General features: G+C 40.9%; 1 protein-coding gene across 3 annotated transcripts in view; it reads right to left on the reverse strand.

The window, feature by feature from the left end:
• Positions 1 to 6,872: 6,872 nt before the first annotated feature.
• POLR3B (RNA polymerase III subunit B) overlaps positions 6,873 to 22,625 on the reverse strand; it is a 78,837-nt gene continuing 63,084 nt past the window's right edge. The window contains exons 24-28 of one of the 3 annotated variants that reach the window (XM_086611125.1): positions 21,100 to 21,203; positions 20,015 to 20,181; positions 17,612 to 17,725; positions 11,857 to 12,030; positions 6,873 to 7,074 (exon numbers count right to left, since the gene is read on the reverse strand). In XM_086611125.1, coding sequence (XP_086467251.1) covers positions 6,945 to 7,074; positions 11,857 to 12,030; positions 17,612 to 17,725; positions 20,015 to 20,181; positions 21,100 to 21,203 — 689 coding nt within the window. In that variant the 3' untranslated portion in view covers positions 6,873 to 6,944. Of the gene's footprint in view, positions 7,075 to 11,856; positions 12,031 to 17,611; positions 17,726 to 20,014; positions 20,182 to 21,099; positions 21,204 to 22,625 lie in introns of those variants that run through there. The other 2 variants (XM_086611126.1, XM_086611127.1) reach the window with 2 other exon arrangements.

The following is a 22,625-nucleotide window of genomic DNA, read 5'->3' on the forward strand; positions in this document are numbered from 1 at the left end:
ACACACAGTGACACTTCATTATTTTCACAGTGGCTGCAGTCTGTGAGTGGTTCCATATTTTCTTACTGGCCTGAGCCAGCAGCCTCCTCCTTTCAGAATGAACGCACACTCTGTCCGCCCTCCTTCCCATCTCTGTTCCTCTGTTGCTGCTATCTTCATCTACTGGGCAAATCCCATGGAAGAAACAGAGAAGGATCTTGTTTCTGTATTGGCTTCCCTTTCCCACTTATTCATCTTTATTATCGGGACAGGAAATGTTAACTTTATTTTACGTATATTAACACCCCTGAGGAAGTTTTACGTATAGGTGAAGGACAGGATATAGAGTAAGCTGACAGATGACTTCTGGAATCAACTCTGTGTATGTCCTTGGGGAGCGTGATGCTGACAGATGCAGGAACTGGAAGAGGAATATCAAAAGGCTGCCTAGGTAAACATGTGCACCGATTCCTTCAAAAGGCTTTAATTGACACAAGCACTGAGAGAAGGCGGCTGGGGCAGGCACATACGCAGGTATCTGGGAGAAAACGTGCAGAAGAGTTGAGGCATGCAAATGATGGATTGCATGTGCACCAGGCAGGGGGTACCTTTTTTTAGTCTGAAAGAAAAGCAACATGAATTGCAGCTGGCTTGCTGTAACTGCAGACATGTCTGAAGCCAAGTTTTGTTGAAGATGAGCATGGGTCGGCCTTAAACGATCTCCTCTTATTAATGCTTGCAAAGGGAATTTTACTCAGCATCAGTTCTCAGGTTCATGGAGAAGTGCAGTGCCAGTGTTGCAAAAAGGGACCAGGGAAAACATCTTGTTCACACTGGTCAGCTTCAGTCTGCTTGGAGGAAGGGAATACACTCTTCTGGGTAGTAGCAGCGTCCACAGGAGTCTAGAAGAACTCCTGCCCCCAGGGCTGCTGCCCAGAACACTCAGCCTGGGAGACTCTTGCTGACTTGAGCATGAGAAAAGGGCAAGCAGTCATCGATTCCTGAGCTTACACTAGATTTAGCTGGCTTTTCTTGTGTGTGGCTGGTACTAGTTATCGGAGATTTGTACTGTGTGTTGGAAGAAGGGCCAGCTCTAAAAGCTATTATAGACGGCAGACACAGAAAAGATCCATTCCAGACTGCATCTAAGCTGCCGAACAACTGGATGTGAAGCTGTCATATCCTTTTAGATGACTGACTGATAATGAGTTTCTTTCGATCCGCCTGGAGCACAGAGAATTACCTTCAGTGCCTGCCTCTGACTGGCAGGGCCAGGCCTGAACGCAGAGTTTAAGTTTCCAATTCACTAGGAGTTCAAGGGAAAACCATTTCCCTTACTAGAACATAATTTTAGCAAGAAATGAAAACTTTACTGTTTAACACACTGATTTCTTTTCTTAGATTTTATCTGTGTTATTTTTCTGTTTACAATGTGGTGTTGTTCACTAAGTCTGAGTGGACAATAACTACTGTGCGCTGTCTGGAATGGTAAAGCATATGGATAGGTCAAGTAGCTCCCCAAAACTCACGCTAAGGAAAGACAAAGGCTCTGCTGCAGTTAGCAGCAGTGAATTGCTTTTGATTTGGAACTAACATGCTGTTTATACACTGACTGGGAGAAAGGGACAAAGACATGCACAATGAAGCTACTGGAAAAAATACGTGGTCATTCCAACCACCTCAGAGGTATGTGCCCCAGGAAATACGCAAATAAAGGGGTAACTGTAATTAAGAGAAATATATAGTTGTTTGGGTTTTTTTTTTCCCCAGCAGCAAGATGCAAAGAGCAATGGGCTGCTCATAAGCTTGGAAGGATTTTTTGGAAGATGGGAAAAAGGCCCAAGTCCATTCACGGGGTAGCCAACAGAAATATTTGCTGTTGAATTTGAGACAGGAATAAAGCCATAGAAACCACTTTTTTTTAAAAAAAAAAATCCAACTGCAAAAAATCTCTGTATTAGCTCAGGCCTGCATTTGGAGAGTTTAACTGAGAGTTCTGGGATGTATGTTCATATGTGATCTGATCTCATGATGTATGTTCATATGTGATCTGATCGAGGTGGTCCTGCTCTGGCAGGGGGATTGGACTAGATGATCCTTTGAGGTCCCTTCCAATCCCTAACATTCTGTGATTCTGTATGTAAGGCAGAGAGGGTGTATTTGCCTCCTGGGACCCTACAGTGAGTTCTTAATGATTGCCAAGGGGCAAAATTGATCCACTGGCCGAATCAGGCAGTCTTTTCTACGTGGAAGAAGAGAGTCTGACTGGGGCCATGTACACAGGGCAGAGTAAGGTTGACAAAGTAGCCAGTCCTTACTCCTTCGCCTCTCTATCCCTTCCCAAAGAAAGACTTTCCCCACTGAAACTGGTGGGTTCAGGCTGAGATGGAAATATTTAATGAGAAGGATGGATCAAAGTCAGGATTTGAGTTTAAACATGCTCATGTTTCTTGCAGCACTTAGGTCTAAAACGCGGATCCGTTTTCTGGGCTTCTGAGCCTTAAACACAGAAACCGGAATCCAGATCTTCCCCGTGCCTTGCACACGTTAGGCCTCCCAGCACTGGTCCAGATAATAGCAAAGAGTCACCATCTGGCTGGATTTTACGGTTTGATGAAGTGCTCAGTTTTAAGGCAAGCACGTGTCTGGCACCTGGGGACTGCAGAGTCCTGATCCCAGTTCTGGCACGGACCTTCTGTGGCCCTGGGCAAGTCACGTCCTCTTCGGAGGAGGGAATTCATCAAGTGCCCCATAGCCCCACTGAATCGGCAATGGGCTGTAAAACAATCTTCAGCTCCAACTGGAGGAGAGGCTGGCTGGAAGGGCTGCTCAGCAGCGCTGAGCCAGCTCTGTGCCACAGCCAGAGACACTTGTGCTGGGACACGGCTGAGGAGGACCTGCGCTGCCCACGCTGCTCCTGTGGGTCACTGTGGGAGGGCTGCAAGCCAGGTAGGTCATTTCAGGGCTTGCGCTCCCTCGTGCTAGGGCCATCCTAGTCCGAGAGAGAGAGAGAAAGCACAGATGTGTTTTCAGCCCCTCTAGTTGGGTTTTGCAGCTGCGTGATGCCAGTTACAGTTACCACCAGGCTTCACAGGTGTGTTCTGAGCAGGGCTTACAAACCCCTTTTCAGATGCACAGCACTATTCATTAGTTTGCCATTTGTTACCACTAACAGCTGAAACATTCTGTGGTCATTTTAGGCTTTTAATTATGATGTACTCCCATTTTGCTATAAGCTACAGATATTTTTCTATTTACCATCAGAAAACTCAAGAAATAACACAGTAATTTCTCATCATTATGGGTCTATTTTTAATTGGTTTTCTTCCCTGTTTAAGCAACAATTAAGTAGGGAGTCCAAAGAATTAAAAGCTCTCTTTGCTGCACCTTGAAGATTCCCTTGAAGATTCTTTGTAAGCAAAACTCTGAATGAGATATGGACATTACAAACAAACCCAGTTGTGCTTACTGGGAGCCCTTTCCACATCTTAAAAGTATTAAATCTCAGTATGCCTATATTTCATATTATATCCTCTTTGAATGCCAAAATTAGCCAGTCTGTTTTCATTTTTCTTCTTTTTTTTTAGTTTCTATGTTTGGAAACATCTACCTTAAAAAAAACAAAAAGTCAAAAACTTTTAAGGGTGACGTAAATGACTAAAAGTGAGGCTGTTTTTCTCAACTCTGAATAAGTGACCTACCTTGCCCACAGTTCCAGAACTGGCTAAAAGACCTGTGCTTTGCTCTGCCCCATATCATCCTGCAGCCCATCCCTGACTCAATTCTGTTCTTCACAACAGCAGTGGAGCTGGACATGTATGGTGTTTGAAGGCGTAGCTTTTACTTAATGTCTTTGTTTTGCAGTGAGATAATAGACTTGATTACTGAATTCTAGGCCTGTAAATGCTTCTACCTTTTAATAGCATTTAATCCTTTATCTGCAAAGTAAATGGCAACTTAAACATACTATATGGAATTAGATATCTCTTCCAACAGCAGCACACACCTCTAGCTCATCTCAGAAAGTGGACTGTATTCAGCATTTCAGCTGGGACTAATGCTAGTGACCTTCATGCTGAACAGCATTTCTAGAAAGCCTCTCCAGAACACTAAACAGCAAGAGATAAAGAAGTTGCAATGGAATGAACACTTTATGGCAGTTTTCTAGCCACAGCTCCTCGGGCTAAAGCCTTAAGATTTTGTCAAGTGTTGTTCAGAATATTCTCTTTCAGTAATCAGACAAAGAGTCATGGCAGGGTTGATTTGGGCAAGTCTAGCTGCAGCAGTACAGCCCTTAGCTGACATGAGACCTCTTTGTGAAGGCATTCACTGTATAAAAAGGGGGGGAGGGGAAGTTGGCTAGGAAGATAATTGAAAGGGCTGCAAAGATGAGGCTCAACAGAGGAAAGCAGTGTGACAGCTCTGGGGTTCTGAGAAGGTATTTTACCTCCTCTGTCCATGCACCATAATTTTTCCTGGCTGCAGTACATTCCTTCCTTGAATTGCCACTTTGACCAACTGTATTCCAGGAATCCATAGCTAGCTGTTCCGTTTCTGCTGCTGGTTTTGTAATGCTTATTCCATTGCCAAGAGACTATTGTAGGTGTCTATTATGATGGAACATAGGTAGCCTCTTAAAGAGAGAAAAAGTAAAAATCAGCGTTTCAACTCAAATCCGCACTTAAATAAGCTCTGGTGTATGGACAGGTAATGATGTGTAAATGGAACTGACATAGGTATCACCAGACTAGTTGATAGTGGGTGACCCCCTCACTTACTGCCAGATGTGTCTCGTTTCTATGTTCTACTGAATTCATCACTGCTAAGGCTGCCCCTTTCTTCCCAAACTTCAGCTATTGCAGAGGATTTCTTTCACCCTCACAAAACCTTTCATCCCCACGCTTTCATCAGCTTGAGGTAAACCAGCTGCAAGTTTACCCCTCAGGGTTGCACATAAACCTGTCTCTCAATAGGGTAACTCATGCGCACGTTCCTCTCCTCCTCCTCTTCATCTCTGCTGTGTCTGCTTAAATTTCTGCAGGTGTAAACGTACACATTGCTTAGTCTTTAATGTCCCGTCGCTCAGACCATCTAACCTAGGAGACCACTTAAGAGAGGGCTAGCTAGCAAAGAACACCTTACTCTCAGCATGGTTTCCTTCACCCAGGTCACAACCTTCCCCCACCACAGGCTGTAGCCTTTGAGGCTCGCTCCCTCTGCTGGTGCACCCGAGCCTCCGCCTGCCCATCTCGGGGAGAAAAGCAAAGCTGGTTCGTTTGGTCGGGGCTTTTTTGGTTAACCACTTCCTCCGGTTTGAAACAGAATGTGGATCTCTTAAAACTCTCTGTAAATGACCCTGAGCTGTTCAGATCCTGGTAGAGGTACTTCAAGAGCTTTTCCAATCAGAATGTGTGCTGTGCTGACATCTGTGTTGTCATTAGTCCAGTCACCAAAAAAAGAAAAGTAAAATCTATCCCTTCAGACTTGATTTGTAAGCCCAGACACAAAACTACTAGTTTAAGCAATTTGTCAGAAGCTTAAAAAGCAAGCCAAGTCAGGCTGATCCAGCATCTGTGCTGTGCTAGCTCAGAGAGAGAACAGCAGCAACATGACTGCAAGAACAGTGTCAGGACTGGCGTGCACAACTCAGCCGAGCGAGGAGCTAAAGAGCATCTCAGGACTTCCAGATAGGAAGGCAGTGTTCTGCATCCTCACTCATCCAGAGCACTGCCTTTCTCTGGAACACCTGACCATGCACATACATCACCTCGACTTCAGCAGGACTACGCCTTTACTTAAGAAGTTAGCCATATGCTTTGCCGAGTAAGGGCTCAAATGAGTTTAGGATACTAAGTGACTCTGAGATCATCCACTGCTTTACTTTTGGGACTTAGATCTCATGAAAAAAGTCAGCTGTTCCCTTTCTAAGTTGTTTCAAGTCATTCAAATCTGATTCACTGTCAGTGGAGAATTTGTTGTTTTTCACAGTTCTTTTTTTGTTTTGCTTTAAAAAAGAAAAGTTCTAGCTATGCTAGCTAGTTCTAGCTATGCTAGCTAGTTCTAGCTATGTTCTAGCTAGCTATTTAAAAAAAGTTCTGAAGTCCTAGCACAGCATAAATCAGCACCTAAGTGTATGCAGCCTGTCTTTTCAGGGCTTTGGGCCAGTGTATTATTAAACGTACTATACTCAGTAGGAATTGAATGGATGGATATCTCTAAGCTGCATCACGCATTCGGTGCCTACGCAGTCACCTCCCTGGAACTCCATGGGAACTGCGTACCTTTAGCTGAAAGCAGACTGTCTGTATAATGACACCATTGCTTGCACACAAATGCACCTGCATATAGAAATCCCACTCAAAATGTCTGATTTCAAGTTTGAGAAAGTGGTTTCATTTTTCTAAGCCTGACACTACTCAACAAAACTTTTAACGCTTTAACAAAATGCTTCTGGAATACAAAAATGTTTTAGACCATATCAGGTGGTTTTACCACCCTTACAAGGCCACCAACACATACTCAGGCAGTATTATTTAAAACATTTATTAGTCTTTCATAGTCCACTGGTCTGGAAAACATTTTTAACCTCTATGAATAAGATGTGCATTCAGCTCAGCTCAAGCCTTAGTCCAGCAAAGCACTTTTGAAAACCAAGCATGTGGTAGTTTGAAGTGATGCAAGTGCTTTGCTGGAGCACGGCCTTATTCCACAATTGCCACGTGTCCTGTTCACTCAGACTAAACAAGGCTTTCAGAACTGCTCCTAGTGTACTCTACTGACAGTCTCCCCTGTCAACTTAAAACCAGGTAGAATATGTAAGAATGATTTCTTACACTGTCTTGCACCTCCTTTCTACCCACTCAGGTTTTAGAGTTATTCCAGTTCACAAAAAAAAAAAATCTTCCAGTTATACATGCTGGATTTCAATTTATGTAAAGTACTTTTCTCTCTCTTTTCCATCTCATTCATTCATTGTACTTAGCCAGTTTTAGCCTAGGTATGATGTTCATTGACTGCAATTCTTGGAATAAGAGTTTACAGGCATAAGGTATGCGCAGAGAAGACACATGACATGATGATTTGCAGTAGTGGCACCTAAGGAAACAAAACAAAAAGAAAGTCAGAGTTGGTGCATAAATGAAGCTCTGGAGGAAAAAAACAGTTGCCACTATCCACTGGTTTCTTTGTCTACCTGCATTTAAACACGGCTCAGTTCTAGAAGAAGTCGAGTGCTTGAGACATTTTAGCGCTTACGCAAGTTGTAACTTTAAGCCCTTAAATAATCTGACTGAAGCCAATAGGAGCTTAATGTTAAACCTCCATTGATTCTCTTGGAGGAGAATCACAGTGCTCAGTAGCTAACAGGACTCACTTCTACTTCTTCGTAACTCATGCAACCGCCAACACAAATTCAGCATTGCATAATAAGAGAAAAGAGGTGAACAAACCTATGTATTTCTGAAAACATGGTTAATGGTCCAATGTCTATCTTATATATAGTCACAAAAGAGAGGCAGGAAAAATGTTCATACTTTGTTTTTTTTTTTTTTCCTTATATGCAATTTCACCCTATAATGCCTCAAATCAGTTCATATTCCCAGCTCACAAAAGGGGCATCTCTCACTTGATGTCTCTTTGCATGAACACCCAAAGCTTTAGTCAAGATGGGAAACCAGTAAAACTGCTCTAATACATATTTTCTTTGCACTCTACCCAAAGAATGTTCTTAAAATTCTGGAGGAGAGGGATTTTTTTGTTATATTGATACAATTTTGACCATACCAGTAATAGACAGGCTGGTCACTCAGTCATCTTTCCAGTATCGGGATTCAAATTAAGTGGTGGTGGTAGCAACTGTTTGAATTATTTAATTTCATATTCCATGTACACACATAGGAAATTAGAAATCTTTCTCACAAATATCAGTTTCCCACCTCTCTATTTCCTCTTCTTTATATTCCATCTTCTGGTTTTGGAGAGCTGAGAAAGCCAGGCGTTTGGGAACACAGCGTGACTTGACACTTCCCTAATGGTCTAACAAAGCTCTTTTTTTTTGTTTCTGTGTTTCAAATTTATATTTCTGGCATAAAGTCATGAGAGTCTGAAGTTCCAATTATGGAAGAATTAGCAAAATTCCTACACGCTTCTGTGGTACAGAATGAGGCTGACAATCAACATCTACAATAAAGCCAATGCTTAGTCACTTTTTTCTGTTACCAGTGAACTTGACCCAGAGCACGTGGAAGTCAATGGGGCCAGGTCCAATAAAGTTGGTTAGTGTTAATAAGGTTCTTGGTTATGAGACTCTGCACTAGTCTTCCCGTTGCTTTTTCAGACTCTGCTACTTCTCTTTTACAGACATAGTTAAAGAGCATGTCAAAGAGCTGGTTATTTTCCAAGAAAACTGTGGTTGCCCTGACCTCCACACGCTCGCTCCATACTTGAGGTATTTATTTATTGATTTATTTAAACCAAGAAAGCTTTCAACCAATGGTACAGAAGCCTTAATTACATTTCTGCAGTTTACAATGAGGAATGAAGCTTCACTTATTCCCAGTAACTGCTCTGGCTTTGTCTAGATCTGATTATAAGCAGTAGGAAGGTTACAGACTGAACTAGGTGTTTTCCCTGGAACAGGGTTCTCCTGTAGACACTGTTACATAGGGGAAATGTTACATAGGTACATTTTTATGGCGAGAGGAAGTGACCTAAACAGAAGTAATTTTCTGCTGATAACATAGCAAGCAATTGCTCTCAAAAAAAGCCACCTTGCAAGCTCTGGAAGTGTGATGAGGCACAACTTCTCTGCTATGAGCAGACGTCTACCATCTGATTACAGCTACTAGGGACTGAGAAGCAGCGACTACTCACTGCACCAAGGCTTGAAGCTACACCATTCTGGGCCTCCTTCGTAGAGATCACCCAGATAGGCTAAGGTGCAGTAAGTGCAAAGCTCTGTCAAACAGAGATCACAAAAAATTGATGTACTTTAAAGACTATTTGGTACTAGAATTGATAATAAACTGGACAGAAAAAGGCAACTGTGCCAAAGCTGAATCTGGATCAGAAACAAAAGTTTTTCTGCATGTAGATTTTAAAATACTCAGACTTGAGGGATTGGAATAACTTCTCATCAACAAAAAAAGGACCAAATTCTGCTCATTGTATTCAGTGGAGTCCTGCCCCAGAGCATCTGTACAACAGCAAAGCTGGAAAATCTGCGCAGAACTGGTACGTCACAACAGTACCCTTCTCCTCTGGAAGTACCAGTTCAGGCCCCAACACTGATCTGCTGTTACTGTCTAGCAGAAAAACACACCTAGTGGCTAGTCCTTGTCTTGGACGAAAGGATCACCTTCCTTAAGACAAGTGCCCTTAATGCTAGCCACCAAAAAATATGTTTCTAAAAGGCTTCTTGCAGCAACGTCTTATTAATGCCAGAATCACTGAAAATGCTAGTTCGGAAGTTTCTCTTAATGACTTGGTTTCTACTGTGATGCTCATAATAGGGCCACTTGCTTTAGGGGACTGGTAGGCACAGCATATCATTTACCAGAAACTACCTCTTATTGATTACTCTTATACATCAGACAGCTTTTCACAAAATCAGATTGCAAGAATGTCTGGCTCTGTCTGATGGTAGTTTCTTTCATGGTTATTTTAAAAAGTTACTCAGCTTTGTTAGAAATTTAAAAATATGAACTATATTAACAACACCTTGAAAATAAAATGTAATACTATGTCTAAAGTTCAAATTCCTAATTTTCTTCAAGGTGCCCTCACTTCTTATGGTCTCTGAAAATCTTCAAGGACTGCTCTGAAAGCCAACGTCCTATAAAAAAAAAATATTGAGCTACATCTTCATGTGAGTTTTTTTAAGGTAGTGCTTTACACAGTTAAAAGTGGTTGGCTGTTTGACTTATGGCATGCCCTTCCTTTCAAACAACTTCAACTGTTATTTGCATTGAAGTAGTTTTAAGAGACCTGGATCAGAAAAAGACCTCACTTGTTACATACAGTGTACACACACTCAAGAAAAAAAAGGACTCTCAAAAATACTTACTGCACAAAAGCCAGTAGGACAATGCCCAACTAAAAATCACCACCCACAACAGGATGCACACAGCAGGCCTTGGCTCTCCCCTGGATTTCACATGTATTTACCTACCTCTGTCTGAGCTTCTGCCTCACAAGGAGCAGAACTGCTGCTGCTATTAGCAGACAAACGTGCTGCTTGGTTTCCGGCCAGAAGCCATATGCTTCAGAAGAAAGGTCTGAGCAAGGGCAGGAATGGTAGCTGTCGCTTTTACATATCTACAAACTGAGAACACACCTTACTTTCCTACTTTATTATATCATGGAGAAATCACTCTCGAAGCATTGAAGTGAATGAAGTCCAATTTCCTGCCTCTCTCAATAGATTGATATGGATAACCAAGATGCGGCAAGTTTCCAACAACATTCTTTTGAGGTATTTACAAATGAATCTCTTTCTTTCTCCTTCCAACTCCCCAGCTTCCCCTGACATAAATATTGGAGTAACTAGAACTCGCATTGTTGCTTTTTTCCTCCATTAGTCATGGGATTCCAGGTCACCTGTCTTAACAGAGCTTGCAAGAATTTTGTGTCTCAAATTCCTATTGATCCCACAAGTCTTTTTCTGCCTGGCTAAAACAAAAGCAAGCTAAAGCAAAACATTTCCCTCACCTCTAAAGGACACAAAAAGAAGCGTCCCTATAGTGATGTATTTGATGATAGTGGTGTATTTCCACCATGATACAGTGCAACTTTAAATCTAGCATCTCAAAGTTACTGTAGAGAAAAGATGGTCAAGAGCAAAGCCCATAGTGTTACACATGGTGAGTTTCGCATAGCTTTGACATCCAGTTTTATGCTTCCCCTACTTGAAGAACCAGTTTGTTTGCAGGAGATAAACTCAGTACTGGCTTAGGACCCAAAGTAAGACAGCAAGACCATTAGCTAGTCTAGAGATAAGTTTCTTAGGGACAAGGCAGTTGGTCAGAAGCCAAATGAATTTCCAACCAGACAGCTGCTTGTCTCTCAGGCTCCAAGAAGGGATTGGTGTGTTTGCCTGATGCTTCGAAGAGAAGTTCCTTGTTTTACAAGACTACAAAGCAAAAGGCATTTGGGAGGGGCACAGTCAAGGAAAGCAGTCTGTATGTGATTACGAAGGCCATAGCTACAGAACAAGAAAACAGGAAATGTTGCTTTGTCCTTCCATTCTTCTGTGCCCACTCTCTCTCTTCAGCCTTGTCAGGTTTAACGTGATTGCATAGGGAAGATCTGTGACTAGCCTAGCTAGTAATCTCATTTCTGACGTCAGAAAAATCAAGGACATTGACACAGCTAGTTTCCACTTTCAAAAAACAGATGATATACAGGATTGAGGGTCTGCTAATCCCCTGCAAGGGTAGGAGGAGAGGCAGCAGAGAGGGCGAAGGTATTCTTTCCCAACGGCACAGCTGGCTGTGAAAGAGAATACCTGTGCTTCACAGCAGGAGAGACTCCTGGACCATTGACTACACACTCACTTTAGTCCTAAATTCAATCAAACCGTAACACAGAATTGTCTCTGTCACAAATTCTCCAAATACCATTTTTGAATGTTGACACTGGTTTTGATTAAAGTGCATGGGACTGTTAACCGGTGTCTGTGAGCACTTCAAAAGTGAGAAGCACTATAACCAAGGGCAAGGTTCTATTACATAGAGGCACGTTTACTTTGTACCACTTTGCTTTATGCATTTGAGGTCAAGGGGTTTTTTGAAAATACGAGCATATATGAAACATGTCACATCCACAAAGTGAGGAGAGGACACCATGATTTACAAAAAGCATTACAGTTAGACAACTTACCAGCCAGAGTACCCCAGCAAGCCACACTGCCCACAAACATCCACTTCAAAGGCATCACTTGAAATCATCAGTCTCTCCAATAGAAGCATGCTGGCTCCATAACCTATCAAACAATCCCGTTCCATCTCTCCAAGACGTAAACCACCATCACGGGATCGACCTTCAGTGGGTTGTCTTTGAAACAAATAATTGAAAAACTTAGTAAGTATTTCAGAACATACATTCTACAACTCTAGGAATGCCTGTCTTCAAACTGTAGGAACAGTACAGGATCAACGGACAACAGTTTTCTACAAATCAAGAGCTGCTGATCTCGCAAATGTGTTATTCAAGTTGAAGCACTTGTTCCTGCACTAGCAGCGTGATGTAGTTCTGTGTGTAACAACTGCAGTGTCAGGCCACAACTGTTTACCTCACAGAATGTAGCTGAATAAGTAAGTGAAAACAAAAAACAGACTGAACAGTATTCAAGACAATCTGGAGACAGATTTAGCACTCTGTTTTTGCTGAGACATTCATTGTAGTTTATAGCTAACTAAATGAAACAATATTCAGCAGCTAATAAATGAATCATCAAACTACTGTTTCAGCTGAACTACAGCTAAGTAGTAGTAAGTTTAAATTCTTTAAATAAAACCATTTTTAATCTGGGAGAGAATCCAAAGCGGTAAACAAGTGGTATGCATACTACTAACTCATTATTGAAATCATACTTTTTTCTTTTTTTGCTAAGTAACACTTATCTAGTTCATTTTTTTCATGTCTGACAGTTAACAGACTAATTTTTCCATTGTATAGGCTCCTGGTTCTCTAGTTCCAAAACGCAAATCAAACTCTCATTTCTTGACTGGAAAGACTTCCTTCCCTCATGCTGCTAGAGGAAAGTTTTAACAAAGCAACATAAGTATATGCTAAAGATTTTGAGGTAAAAAAGGCAAAGTATAATACATTATTTAAGAACATTATGATTGTTTAAGCCTTTTTTTTTTGTTGGACAGTCAAAACTTTTAATGTCTTTTTTGTCATTCAGCAGTTTCATACAGTATCAGTTCTCCTTTCACGTACTAGCACAATGCAGTAGTTGCAAACATTAGAGTGAACTATGAGGCAAAACCAGTCTCAAATTCCTGAAGCGTGACAACAAAGCGAAGGAAGGAAAAATGTTACTGGCAATTACAAGAGGGTTCGCTGCTCAGTGAAACCCCATGTTTATGTGCTGTTTCTGATATCAGCAGCAGTGTAATTCACGTAGAACACCAATGACAGCTTGTAACTTTTGGAGGACTTTTTTTTATATTATTTCAAACAACCAAATTTGTTAAGCATACTACAAGTATTAAAAATAAGTTTTTGCCAATTTATTGCAACTCAGAGAAAAGGATTTATAAAAGCCTTCAACATCTAATAATCTTTTGTAACAAGTATAAAAAATATACCTAATTACCAGACCAAAATATCTTCTAAAGATGCAAGCTGTATTTGTTTTTAGGAGGATGAAGTTTCCCTTACTCTGACCACACTGGAACCTTAAAACTAATCTGCTTGTAATTCCAAACACCCTTTTCATTCATATAACCTTGTATTTTTCCCACTGTTGGGTGAATGGATAGAAGTTGTTTACATCCTGATTAAATTCCCTAGGGCCCCCTCCCCAGATGATGCCACCAGCACTGTTCAGATGCTTTTTAAAGGACTAACCTTGTGGTGAACACAGTTTCTCTTCTGAAGTCCCAAGTGGCAGATTTTAAAAGCAGCTGGGGCCTCCAAAGATACAGGCATTTGCTGCTGTGCTGTAAGTGCCTCAGTTCCTTTTACCAACCGACTTCTATAATATTGGTTAATGCACAAGCCTACTTTCAAAAGTTTCACCAGATGCGGTTCTACAGGACAAAATACCAAAATAGCTTTATAAATTTGAGCCCCAATAAAGTCTCAATCCAATTAAGGAAGGAAGGATAAGACATCTTGAAAAATGATGGGGGTCTCAACTCCAGCCCTTTAAGACTTGTTATGGCATGGGTCTTCCAGCAGATATAATATGAAGATTTCTAAGGCAGCTGACATCCCATTTGGGGAAAAAAAAATAAAAAAATCACAAAACCTCACCCAAAACCAAAAACTCCAACTTGAGTCTTAAGCTCTTAAGTGTTTCACTCCCACTGAATGAAAAGATGATCTAATTTAAAAAACAAACCAAAACAAAACGACCAAAATCCTCCCTCCTTAAAAAGTAGTTCTAAAGTATCAAAAATTTTAATATTGAGCTTGGGCCTTTGAAAAGAGTATATCTTATGCTCCCTAAGTCTATCAGATTTTTCTTACAGCTCACATGAGTTTGAAAATTCCTCACACCAAGGGTTGTTTACAATGTTAAAACAGTATTTATAAAGTATTTGTGCTCCCCCTTTCCCTCTATACACATGTACACTGCAGCTGTTGCCCTGGGCAACTACTTCCATTCTTTATTCTAAATATAACATTCTGAAAACAAAGCAGACTCTTGAAAATAAGGTTGGGAATATAATTAAAAAGAGGTATTTTTAATATTTAAAAACTATAAAAAGATAGAAAGTTCTTAAAATTCTTAAGTGCTAAATAAAATGCAGTGATTCTTTAAATAAAAAAAAAATAAGGCTAAGTCATCTTCATACTATTTAACTGCTGCATTTAGAAAAAAAAAGTGTAAAACAATTAACTTCAGCGTTTTTAAGCACATTAAGAATTTATTTGCGCTAATTCTGCATTTTCTGGAAGAACAGTGGGTTCAGCTTTATGGTCCTGTACCTTGTTTCATTGGCCAGTGAGGAGAAATAAGTCTACCCCCATGAATAAGAGCAGGCCTTGTAGGTCTCAGCAGATCTCCCTTGTGCCTGTTACAAAAAACCAGTGGCTAACTCGAAATGGAATTGTTGGCTGAAACACTGATCTCCAAGAAGTGGAGTATTATCTACAAAAACACTGCTTGAAGGAGGAGGGTGTGCTGTGCTCCCACAGCCTCAGAGTGCAGAGATGAACCCTGACCAGCGTCATCATGTTACTCCCTTGCAGTGTAATAGGAACTGGCATATCTGGTAAGTTCAAAAGACACGTAGGTGGCAGCTCTGACAATGTCCATCAAAACGACTATGCATGCAGAAAGCTTATTTTGATCTCTTGTAAGGAAAACTAAAAGCAGGTTATCTATTAAAAAGATTTAGCCCAGGGTATCTGGGCAACACCATATATAGAACTGTTTAAAATTAATTGTCAACTACTCGTGACAAAATAAAGTATTGTGTGATCTAATCTAGGTGGTCCTGCTCAGGCAGGAGGATTGGACTAGATGATCCTTTGGGGTCCCTTCCAATCCCTGACATTCTGTGATTCTGTGATTGCACTTCCTTTAACAAATACCAATTCAGAGGGCAACATTCTGGTGCTTTTTGACTGTGTTGACAAAGAGTGCTGCTTTGCAATTCTATAAAGTCTCGTTTTAACCAGAGCAATATCTAGAATCAGTGATGTTCAAGGAACTCAAAATTTCATCTTCCAGAGGAAATACAGCTTTGCTCTGTCAGTTAAGGTGCATTTGATATATAATACAATGCATTCCCAGACAACAGTCAAATTCCATGTTGGAAGCCATTACAGGATTATTTTTAAAAGCAAAAAACAATGTTAGAGGCAATCTACTCTCCAGGAAGTGCAATGGCTGATAAAACAATAGTAAGTATGAAAGCTGGCAAAGCAGACTCTCTCAGCAGAGGCAATGGCAATAACAAAAGTTTAATTAGTTGAGGAGAGAAAGGAAAACTCCTAAAAGACTAGTCAAGAGGCAGCATAAATTGAACATGCACTAGCTTTCCTGAAAGTCAAATAAAGAGCACTAACTACATAGTATGATGCTACTGACTAGAACAAAGAATTCAAAGAAAGTAAGGGATGGGGGAAATCACCCCACCTTCATCTTTACATGTAAACATTACCTAGACTTGGGATTTAGGTTTCATTTAATTTAAATATCTCTAAACAGATGAGAAGCCGGGGAGACAATACAAAAGCAGATCAAGGGCTCCGGGTGAGCTAGGAGCTCCAGCAAACCAACTGCGTGCATCATTAGCCAAGACAGCGAGTTCTCCTTTTCATGTGAAGCACCAATACCATGACTAACACACTGAAGAACAGAAAATGGGGTAGACAAATGATATTCCCAAATAATGGGCTATGTTCATATTGGCAAACAGCTGTGGTAGGAAATGATGGCTATGCTACACTTGCTCTTCTTAACATGGCTGGAGAAGTTCAGACAAGAAAAATTTTTTGTGATTTCTCTCCCAGTTTAATCACTGGTTATTTACTTCCATGGACACTTCTAAGCCAACTTGCTGTGCAGGCAGACAAGGAAAGAGAAGTGGATCAGCACATGATAAGGGGCATAAAAATAAATCAAGAATTAAAGAATATGCATCATGCTTCTTACAGAGAAGAGTAAGGCAGAATAGACATGATATTGTGCTAACATCTCAAAAACAGTACAAAAGGGACTGATCAAAAAGAAGAGTACCACTATGCAGCAGATGCGGTATGAATGGTGCACGTGAGAGTCCAGAAAGACTGGCAGAAGACATTCAGAATAATATTTGCAAGAATATTCAAGACTAGCTGGCAATTAACTTTCTGGAAAGATTTCGCAAAAAATCCTACTGTGCTGGAGAGAGGTGGACTAAACGATCCACTACAAGCCTCCTCAAAACAAAGCCTGTGCCACTGAACTGTTTCTTGTGAGCCAGGAATATCAGCAACTTAGAACATGACTGCAAGCAGCCACAGAGGTTGGCTTTAAGGAGAAAAAGTAAGTAACATCAGCGAAAGCAAGATGCTTCAAATTCCCCAAAGGTCCATATAATATAAGCCCACCTCCAGGGGCTCATATTAACCTATTACCCAGAGTACATCTGCTTGACTTCAAAATTTCATACCAGAAGACATCAACATAGTAATTAACCTTTTTGTTGGAGAGAAAAACAAATTCAGCCTTAGTGCAATGATCATGACTCCAAAGAAACTGAGAACGCATCTTTAGCTGGGCAAATAAAAATGGAGATTTACCGTTGGCATTTCTGTAACTTCTGCAGTTTATTACTGTGAAGGTGCTGTTCTCCTGCATGGTATTGAGTAACTGTGGACCAGCACATACAACCCTAAATTCAGTTTTAGAGTTGAATGGAAAAGTCTGCAAGGCAAAGTGCAGCATACCAGGGATGCACATTGTTCTAACACTTGTTTGCACTACACTACGGCAGATTTGCTTTGCTTCAACAGGTGAAGACATGGGCCACATCAATGTTAACCTGCTGAATAACGAAGGATGCTGAAATATTAAAAGGAATTCCTTCCTTCTACTCATACTCGACTTGTAAAAGTACAAATTGTTAAATTAAAAAAAAAAATCCTCCTAAAATACCTATGATACGAGCAATCTGAAAGGGAAAAGGGCCAGAGAGTGCACTGTGAGTCAGCAGACGGTATTTTTACCAACTGCTAACAGAAGTCTGAGAAGCAAACTCAGTTTTGGACCACATAGAGCACACCTGGACATTCAGAACAACCTTCTGCCACAGTCTACTGTGAGGGTTTTTAGTCTGTAACAGTATATTAACAGGTAATAGCATTTTGTGTCAAGTATCAAAAGGTAAACTTTGGTTTATACCCATCAGTCAGCTGAGCACACTTCTGAATGTATGCTAAGAGTTCTGCACTTAGCCTGTAACAATACCTGGTGAGCACTGCTCTGGGTCCTCGAGCTCTTGCATGCATTTTATCCAACACCATGTGCTTTAGTTTCTGGTAATACACAGGGCCAAAATAGATATATGCTTCCAAAGGCTCACTGAAGGAAGAAAAAGAACAACCAAAACAAAATCAGAAACAATATTCACAGTTATCACATATTTACCTAAAGAGAGACAAGAGCGTCAGGGTCAGCAGGAATTTGAAACAATTTGGGAATCAGGAGTCCTAGAAAAATGTGTTTGTGCTTTCAGGGCAATCGGTCTGAAAACCCTACAGAGAACCCTTCTGAACACAAGGGCAGTACACTTCCAGCACCACACACTGCTGTATCCACCCTGGTGAAGAACAAGCTCCTGAACTTTCTGCCATAGGCTGTGCTGCTGTAGCTGCAGGTACTTGTTTCAGCTGTACCATGTTTAGTCCCTCCTCTGCCTGTGCAGGAGTGTTTCAATACTGTGATCAGCAACCAATAAAGACTGTGAATGTGTCAGACCCTGCAGAGTGATTTAAGATACTTCTATTTACATTCCTTTGTTCTACACCATTCACACACAAAACAAAGGTAAGCACAAATTTAAACAACTACACACCAGCATAAATGCTTAAAACGTCATTTTTAGAGAAGCATTTCAAGGAATTTGTGTTTGCAAGGATAGTTTAGCACTGGCACACTATGAGCTTGACAGTATTCCCATCCACCAGTTCTCCCTGTGCATCACTTTGAAGCACAACCCAAGGCCCAGATGGGTGGAAGCCCTCCCTGAGCGGCTGTGCATCAGCACAGCTGTCCCTACAGCGCTGCTCGGCAGCTGGATTCATAGGACAAAAACCTCTGCCCTGGCTGGTACTGGGAGCTCAGACGAGCCAGGTAAAAGGGCTCTTGAGAACCATGTTTAGGCACTTGCATCAGCTTGTGAACATCTGTAAGCAGTACGGAGGGTGTTATGCCATTCTGTGAGCTGGATTAATAGCTAAAGATTTCTGTGTTTAAAACACCCCCAACTGTAGGAACAGCCTAAGTGCCTAAAGATCAGAAAGCAATAGTTGAAAGCACTCAGTCATTTCCCAGCTACCACCTTCAGCACTAAGAACGACCAGATTTTACAGACAAACTCAGCATTGCCACTGATTTATTTTTTAAAAATGTATGCACAATGTAAAAAAAAACAAAAACAACAGGAGACAAGTATTGCACCTCCCATTCAGAGTCACTACTGACACCATGCAGTGCTATTCCAAAAGCTGCCTATGAATAAAACTTTAACCAGACATTTGGAATTTGCAAGCTTCCACATTGTTATCAAATCTGACTTCAAATTTTGTAATAAATAGATTAAGTATGTGAAATTTTCTTGGAAGAACATCAGTATCATAAGCAAAGTCTCTAAATAGGGTACTACAAAGTTGAAGTCCGAGGACTTTTTAGAGCTAGATGATTTTATTCTCCCTAGGAAACAAGATTAGTCAGATTTGTTAAAAGTTACCACGATGTATCAACAGAAAGTGTTTCAAACACCAGGATACTTGATATACAATTTATGGAATATAGAGTGGGTAAGGAAAAAAAAAAAATCACCTCTCTGAAACAAAAAGAGAAACAGCATATGGAATAAGTTGCTAGGAAAAGCAATTAAATAAAAAAGTATTAAAAAAAAACCAACTTACAAAAGAGACTTAAACTTGTTCCTTGAGAAGAAGGGGACTGGGAGGATAATAAAAATAGCAGGAAGGTAGGATTAAGATACGTTTTGGAAGGGCAGGCATGTGGAGCCATATGGCCTTTTCCTGTTCCTAAACTATCTTATGTTCTTTGAACTCTGTGTCTCAGAAGCCAGTCTGATCAACACAGCAGGAAGTTTGCAGATTAGAGTTTTATGCCAGACTGAATCATTGTGTAATCAAAAGAAGAAAAAAAAAATAAAAAGAAAAAAGAGCACACACAAAATATTCCCAAGGAATAGACACCTGCCTCCAAATACATACTTTACAGTACTATTAAAGTCAACATGAAAATACTCATCTGATTCCAAGCACATATGAGATTTGCTGCCAACAGAAACTTGAAATTTCTTACAATCTCTCTGAAAGAAAACTTTTTGTCATGCAGTAGAAGTTGGGAAGTTTTCATATGTGCTACAAGGGCCATATGCATTACAGCCAGGCAAACATTACTAATTCTTAAAATGTGGAACCACAAAATACTTCTAAGAGAAGGAAAAAACAAAAACAAAAAAAGTGCACCACTCTTCAGTCCCTTCTTTCCATCTCATAGAGCAGTTTGCAAATAAGGAAAAGTTCCTGAGCTGAGACATGAGATTTTTCAGATGTGTCTCAACAGCATTTCCCCCCTCCCCGAAACATCGAAATCTATACAGCAGATTCTTACCCAGTGATACCAGATGTTACATAGTCCTTCCCTAGGTAGTTATAACCATGGCGAATAAGATCTTCACACACATCCTTAACTTTACTGCCTCCAAAAGCTGTTCCATAGTGAAATCTGCCATCGAGGACCCCAGCCTTTCCAGCCAGGAGTTCAATTAACTTTCCTACCTATGCAAAGAGAAGCAGAGTTAACAGCCTGCTTGCTACTACGGGCACATTGCTGGTTTAGTCACAGCAAAAGTTAGCCAGGCAAAGGGTCTGAGATGGGGGCCTGGGTTATTGCGTGCAATGGGAGGAGAGGAAGAAGCTCAAGAACAGGGACGCTTCTCCCTGTTCACATCCCCTGTGTGAAGGGGTGAAAACCAGACACATTGCAGGGTCTGGGAACACCTTTAAGATCTAGAGTCAAGCAGCTTCATTTTTTCCAGTTGTCTGGAAAATGAGCAGGATCCAGTGTGGCCGTCTCCTCTAGGAAACGGCCTCAGAGATTGACGTGCTACAGTCCAGCAGGGGGAACAGGGAGGAAGAAGCTAACAAAGAAAAAAAAAGATCAGAGGCTGTACGAAATAATCAGTGGAAGTCCCATATAAAGGCCAGGCTGTGATGTATTTAGTGTGACCCTGCAGCACAGGTGCAAGACTTGCACCCAGTTCCAGTGAGGCGTGTGTAATGTTAAGAAGTTACATAGGTCTAGAACTATTCTTGAAACTCCTCTCCAACCTTCATCTTACAGTCTCCTCCAGCTGACTTAGTAGGCATAAGCAACAGGGAAGAAAGAGGGAAAGCAAGAAATTTTCAAACAGAAAGGGTACAAGTGAGGTATTCAGTTGTTTTCCTATTGGCTTGATACACAACAAAAACAGAACAAGGCACAAACAGCCCGCATCCCTACTCCTTTTGCAGTAGGATGTTTCAAAACATGCAAAACAGAGGGCTGAATACTCACAGTGCAGCAAGCGTGTGGTATGATGACTAGAGAATATTCTCAGTGCAACTGTCTTTCAAACTTTTTTTGTTTCTTCTGGCTAATCTGCTTCACTTTCCCTATCGGGGGACACTGTCTCTAATCATAACATAACCACTAACCGTCATACGCGATGGGAAGCCATGAGGGTTCATTATGATATCTGGACAGATTCCTGTATCGCAAAACGGCATGTCCTCCTGAGGAACAATCAGTCCACACACCCCTGCAGAAGAGAAAACATTTCAATTCACAAACAGCAAACCACCAGCAGGGCTGACGCTCATCACCAGATTTTCTTTAGTGTTTTCCTCCTCCTCTCTTTCTCATGGATCACTTTTTACCCAGATTCATTACCATGACCAGTGCTCACAACCTGCAGGCTAGAAGACAGCCCTTGTGACAAGACGCAAAATTAGCATACCCTTACATAATGAATGCTCCCAGTGATTTGTGAGTTAGCAAATTAGGGAAGAAAGCCTTAGATATAGTTTTCAGAGGCAACCAGAAACTTCTGACTAGTCAGACTGGAACATCTCAAGCGAGATCTGTTTTTAAAGCTGATGCTATAATTTCCTGAAAAAAAAAAGAAATCAGGCCTCTTACAGTATCTCTTCAGACATACAAAATTATTATTGATTAAAAATTTGTTTATCATATGTATCTTGGCTAAATACTGTGAATAAAACCAAATCAAGTCAGGACTTTGACAGGGGCTGAGAGGAGGTAAGTAAGGGAAAATAAAAACAAAGATTTTTCAGGTAGCATTCATTTGCTGAGCAAGGATTGCTCTCGATGAATTACAAACTATAATGCACTCCTTAGACTGCTTATATTTTGTCAGTCCATGAACACAAACTGTATCTTCAAAAGTTTTGGAAGTTATTTTTTTTTTAGTCTCCATCAGTATTGGATGTAAAACAAACAAAACCACCCAAATTCTAAAACTATTTAGGACAGATTAAATAGAAACATGAAAACTCTTTTAAATGAGTTTATCATACATTTAAAAATTTTCCTTTCAACCCTTACAACTGCATCTACAGTAATTCTGCAAGTCCAGATACTGCAGCTATAAATGACCAAGAGATCTAACATTCGAATTCAGGTGCTAAAACGCAGCTGCTTAAGCCCATACTCCTTTGAACCAAAGCTACTGTTTCAGTTGGACAATTTCTTCCAGAAACCCTTAGAGCTGAAAAAGCCTGCAACCTATTTGAGATCAGCCTGCTGCAACTGCCAGAGCACACTTTGGGAACAGTTCTGTAGTGGAGGGGGCTCCTGGAAGACTGAGGGTGCTGGTTACATCCCTAAAAAGGCATCCCCTGACCAGCCAGTTCACAGGGGGATATTGGCGTCTGCTCAGGAGGGAGCTCCTCTTCCACTGTCCAAGCAAGACAGGGATAGGTGTATGGGACAGTAGTTAATAGAATAAGAATGGTAAGTATGGGGGGAGGGAGCAGAAAAAAAAAAAGGATTGGAACGTCTAGGGCAAGGAGGGGGTTGCTATATTTAGTTTTTAAACCTATTGAAACTAATTTTCATTGTTCTGTTATGATAAATCAATAACATCCTTCTACCCTCCCCACCAAGCAGCAATCATTTGCTGAAAATGAAAAAAAATCTCAACCCATTATCTCGTGCGCAC

This window comes from Tauraco erythrolophus, chromosome 4 (genome assembly GCF_009769465.1).
Source record: "Tauraco erythrolophus isolate bTauEry1 chromosome 4, bTauEry1.pri, whole genome shotgun sequence".
NCBI classification, from domain to species: Eukaryota; Metazoa; Chordata; class Aves; order Musophagiformes; family Musophagidae; genus Tauraco; species Tauraco erythrolophus.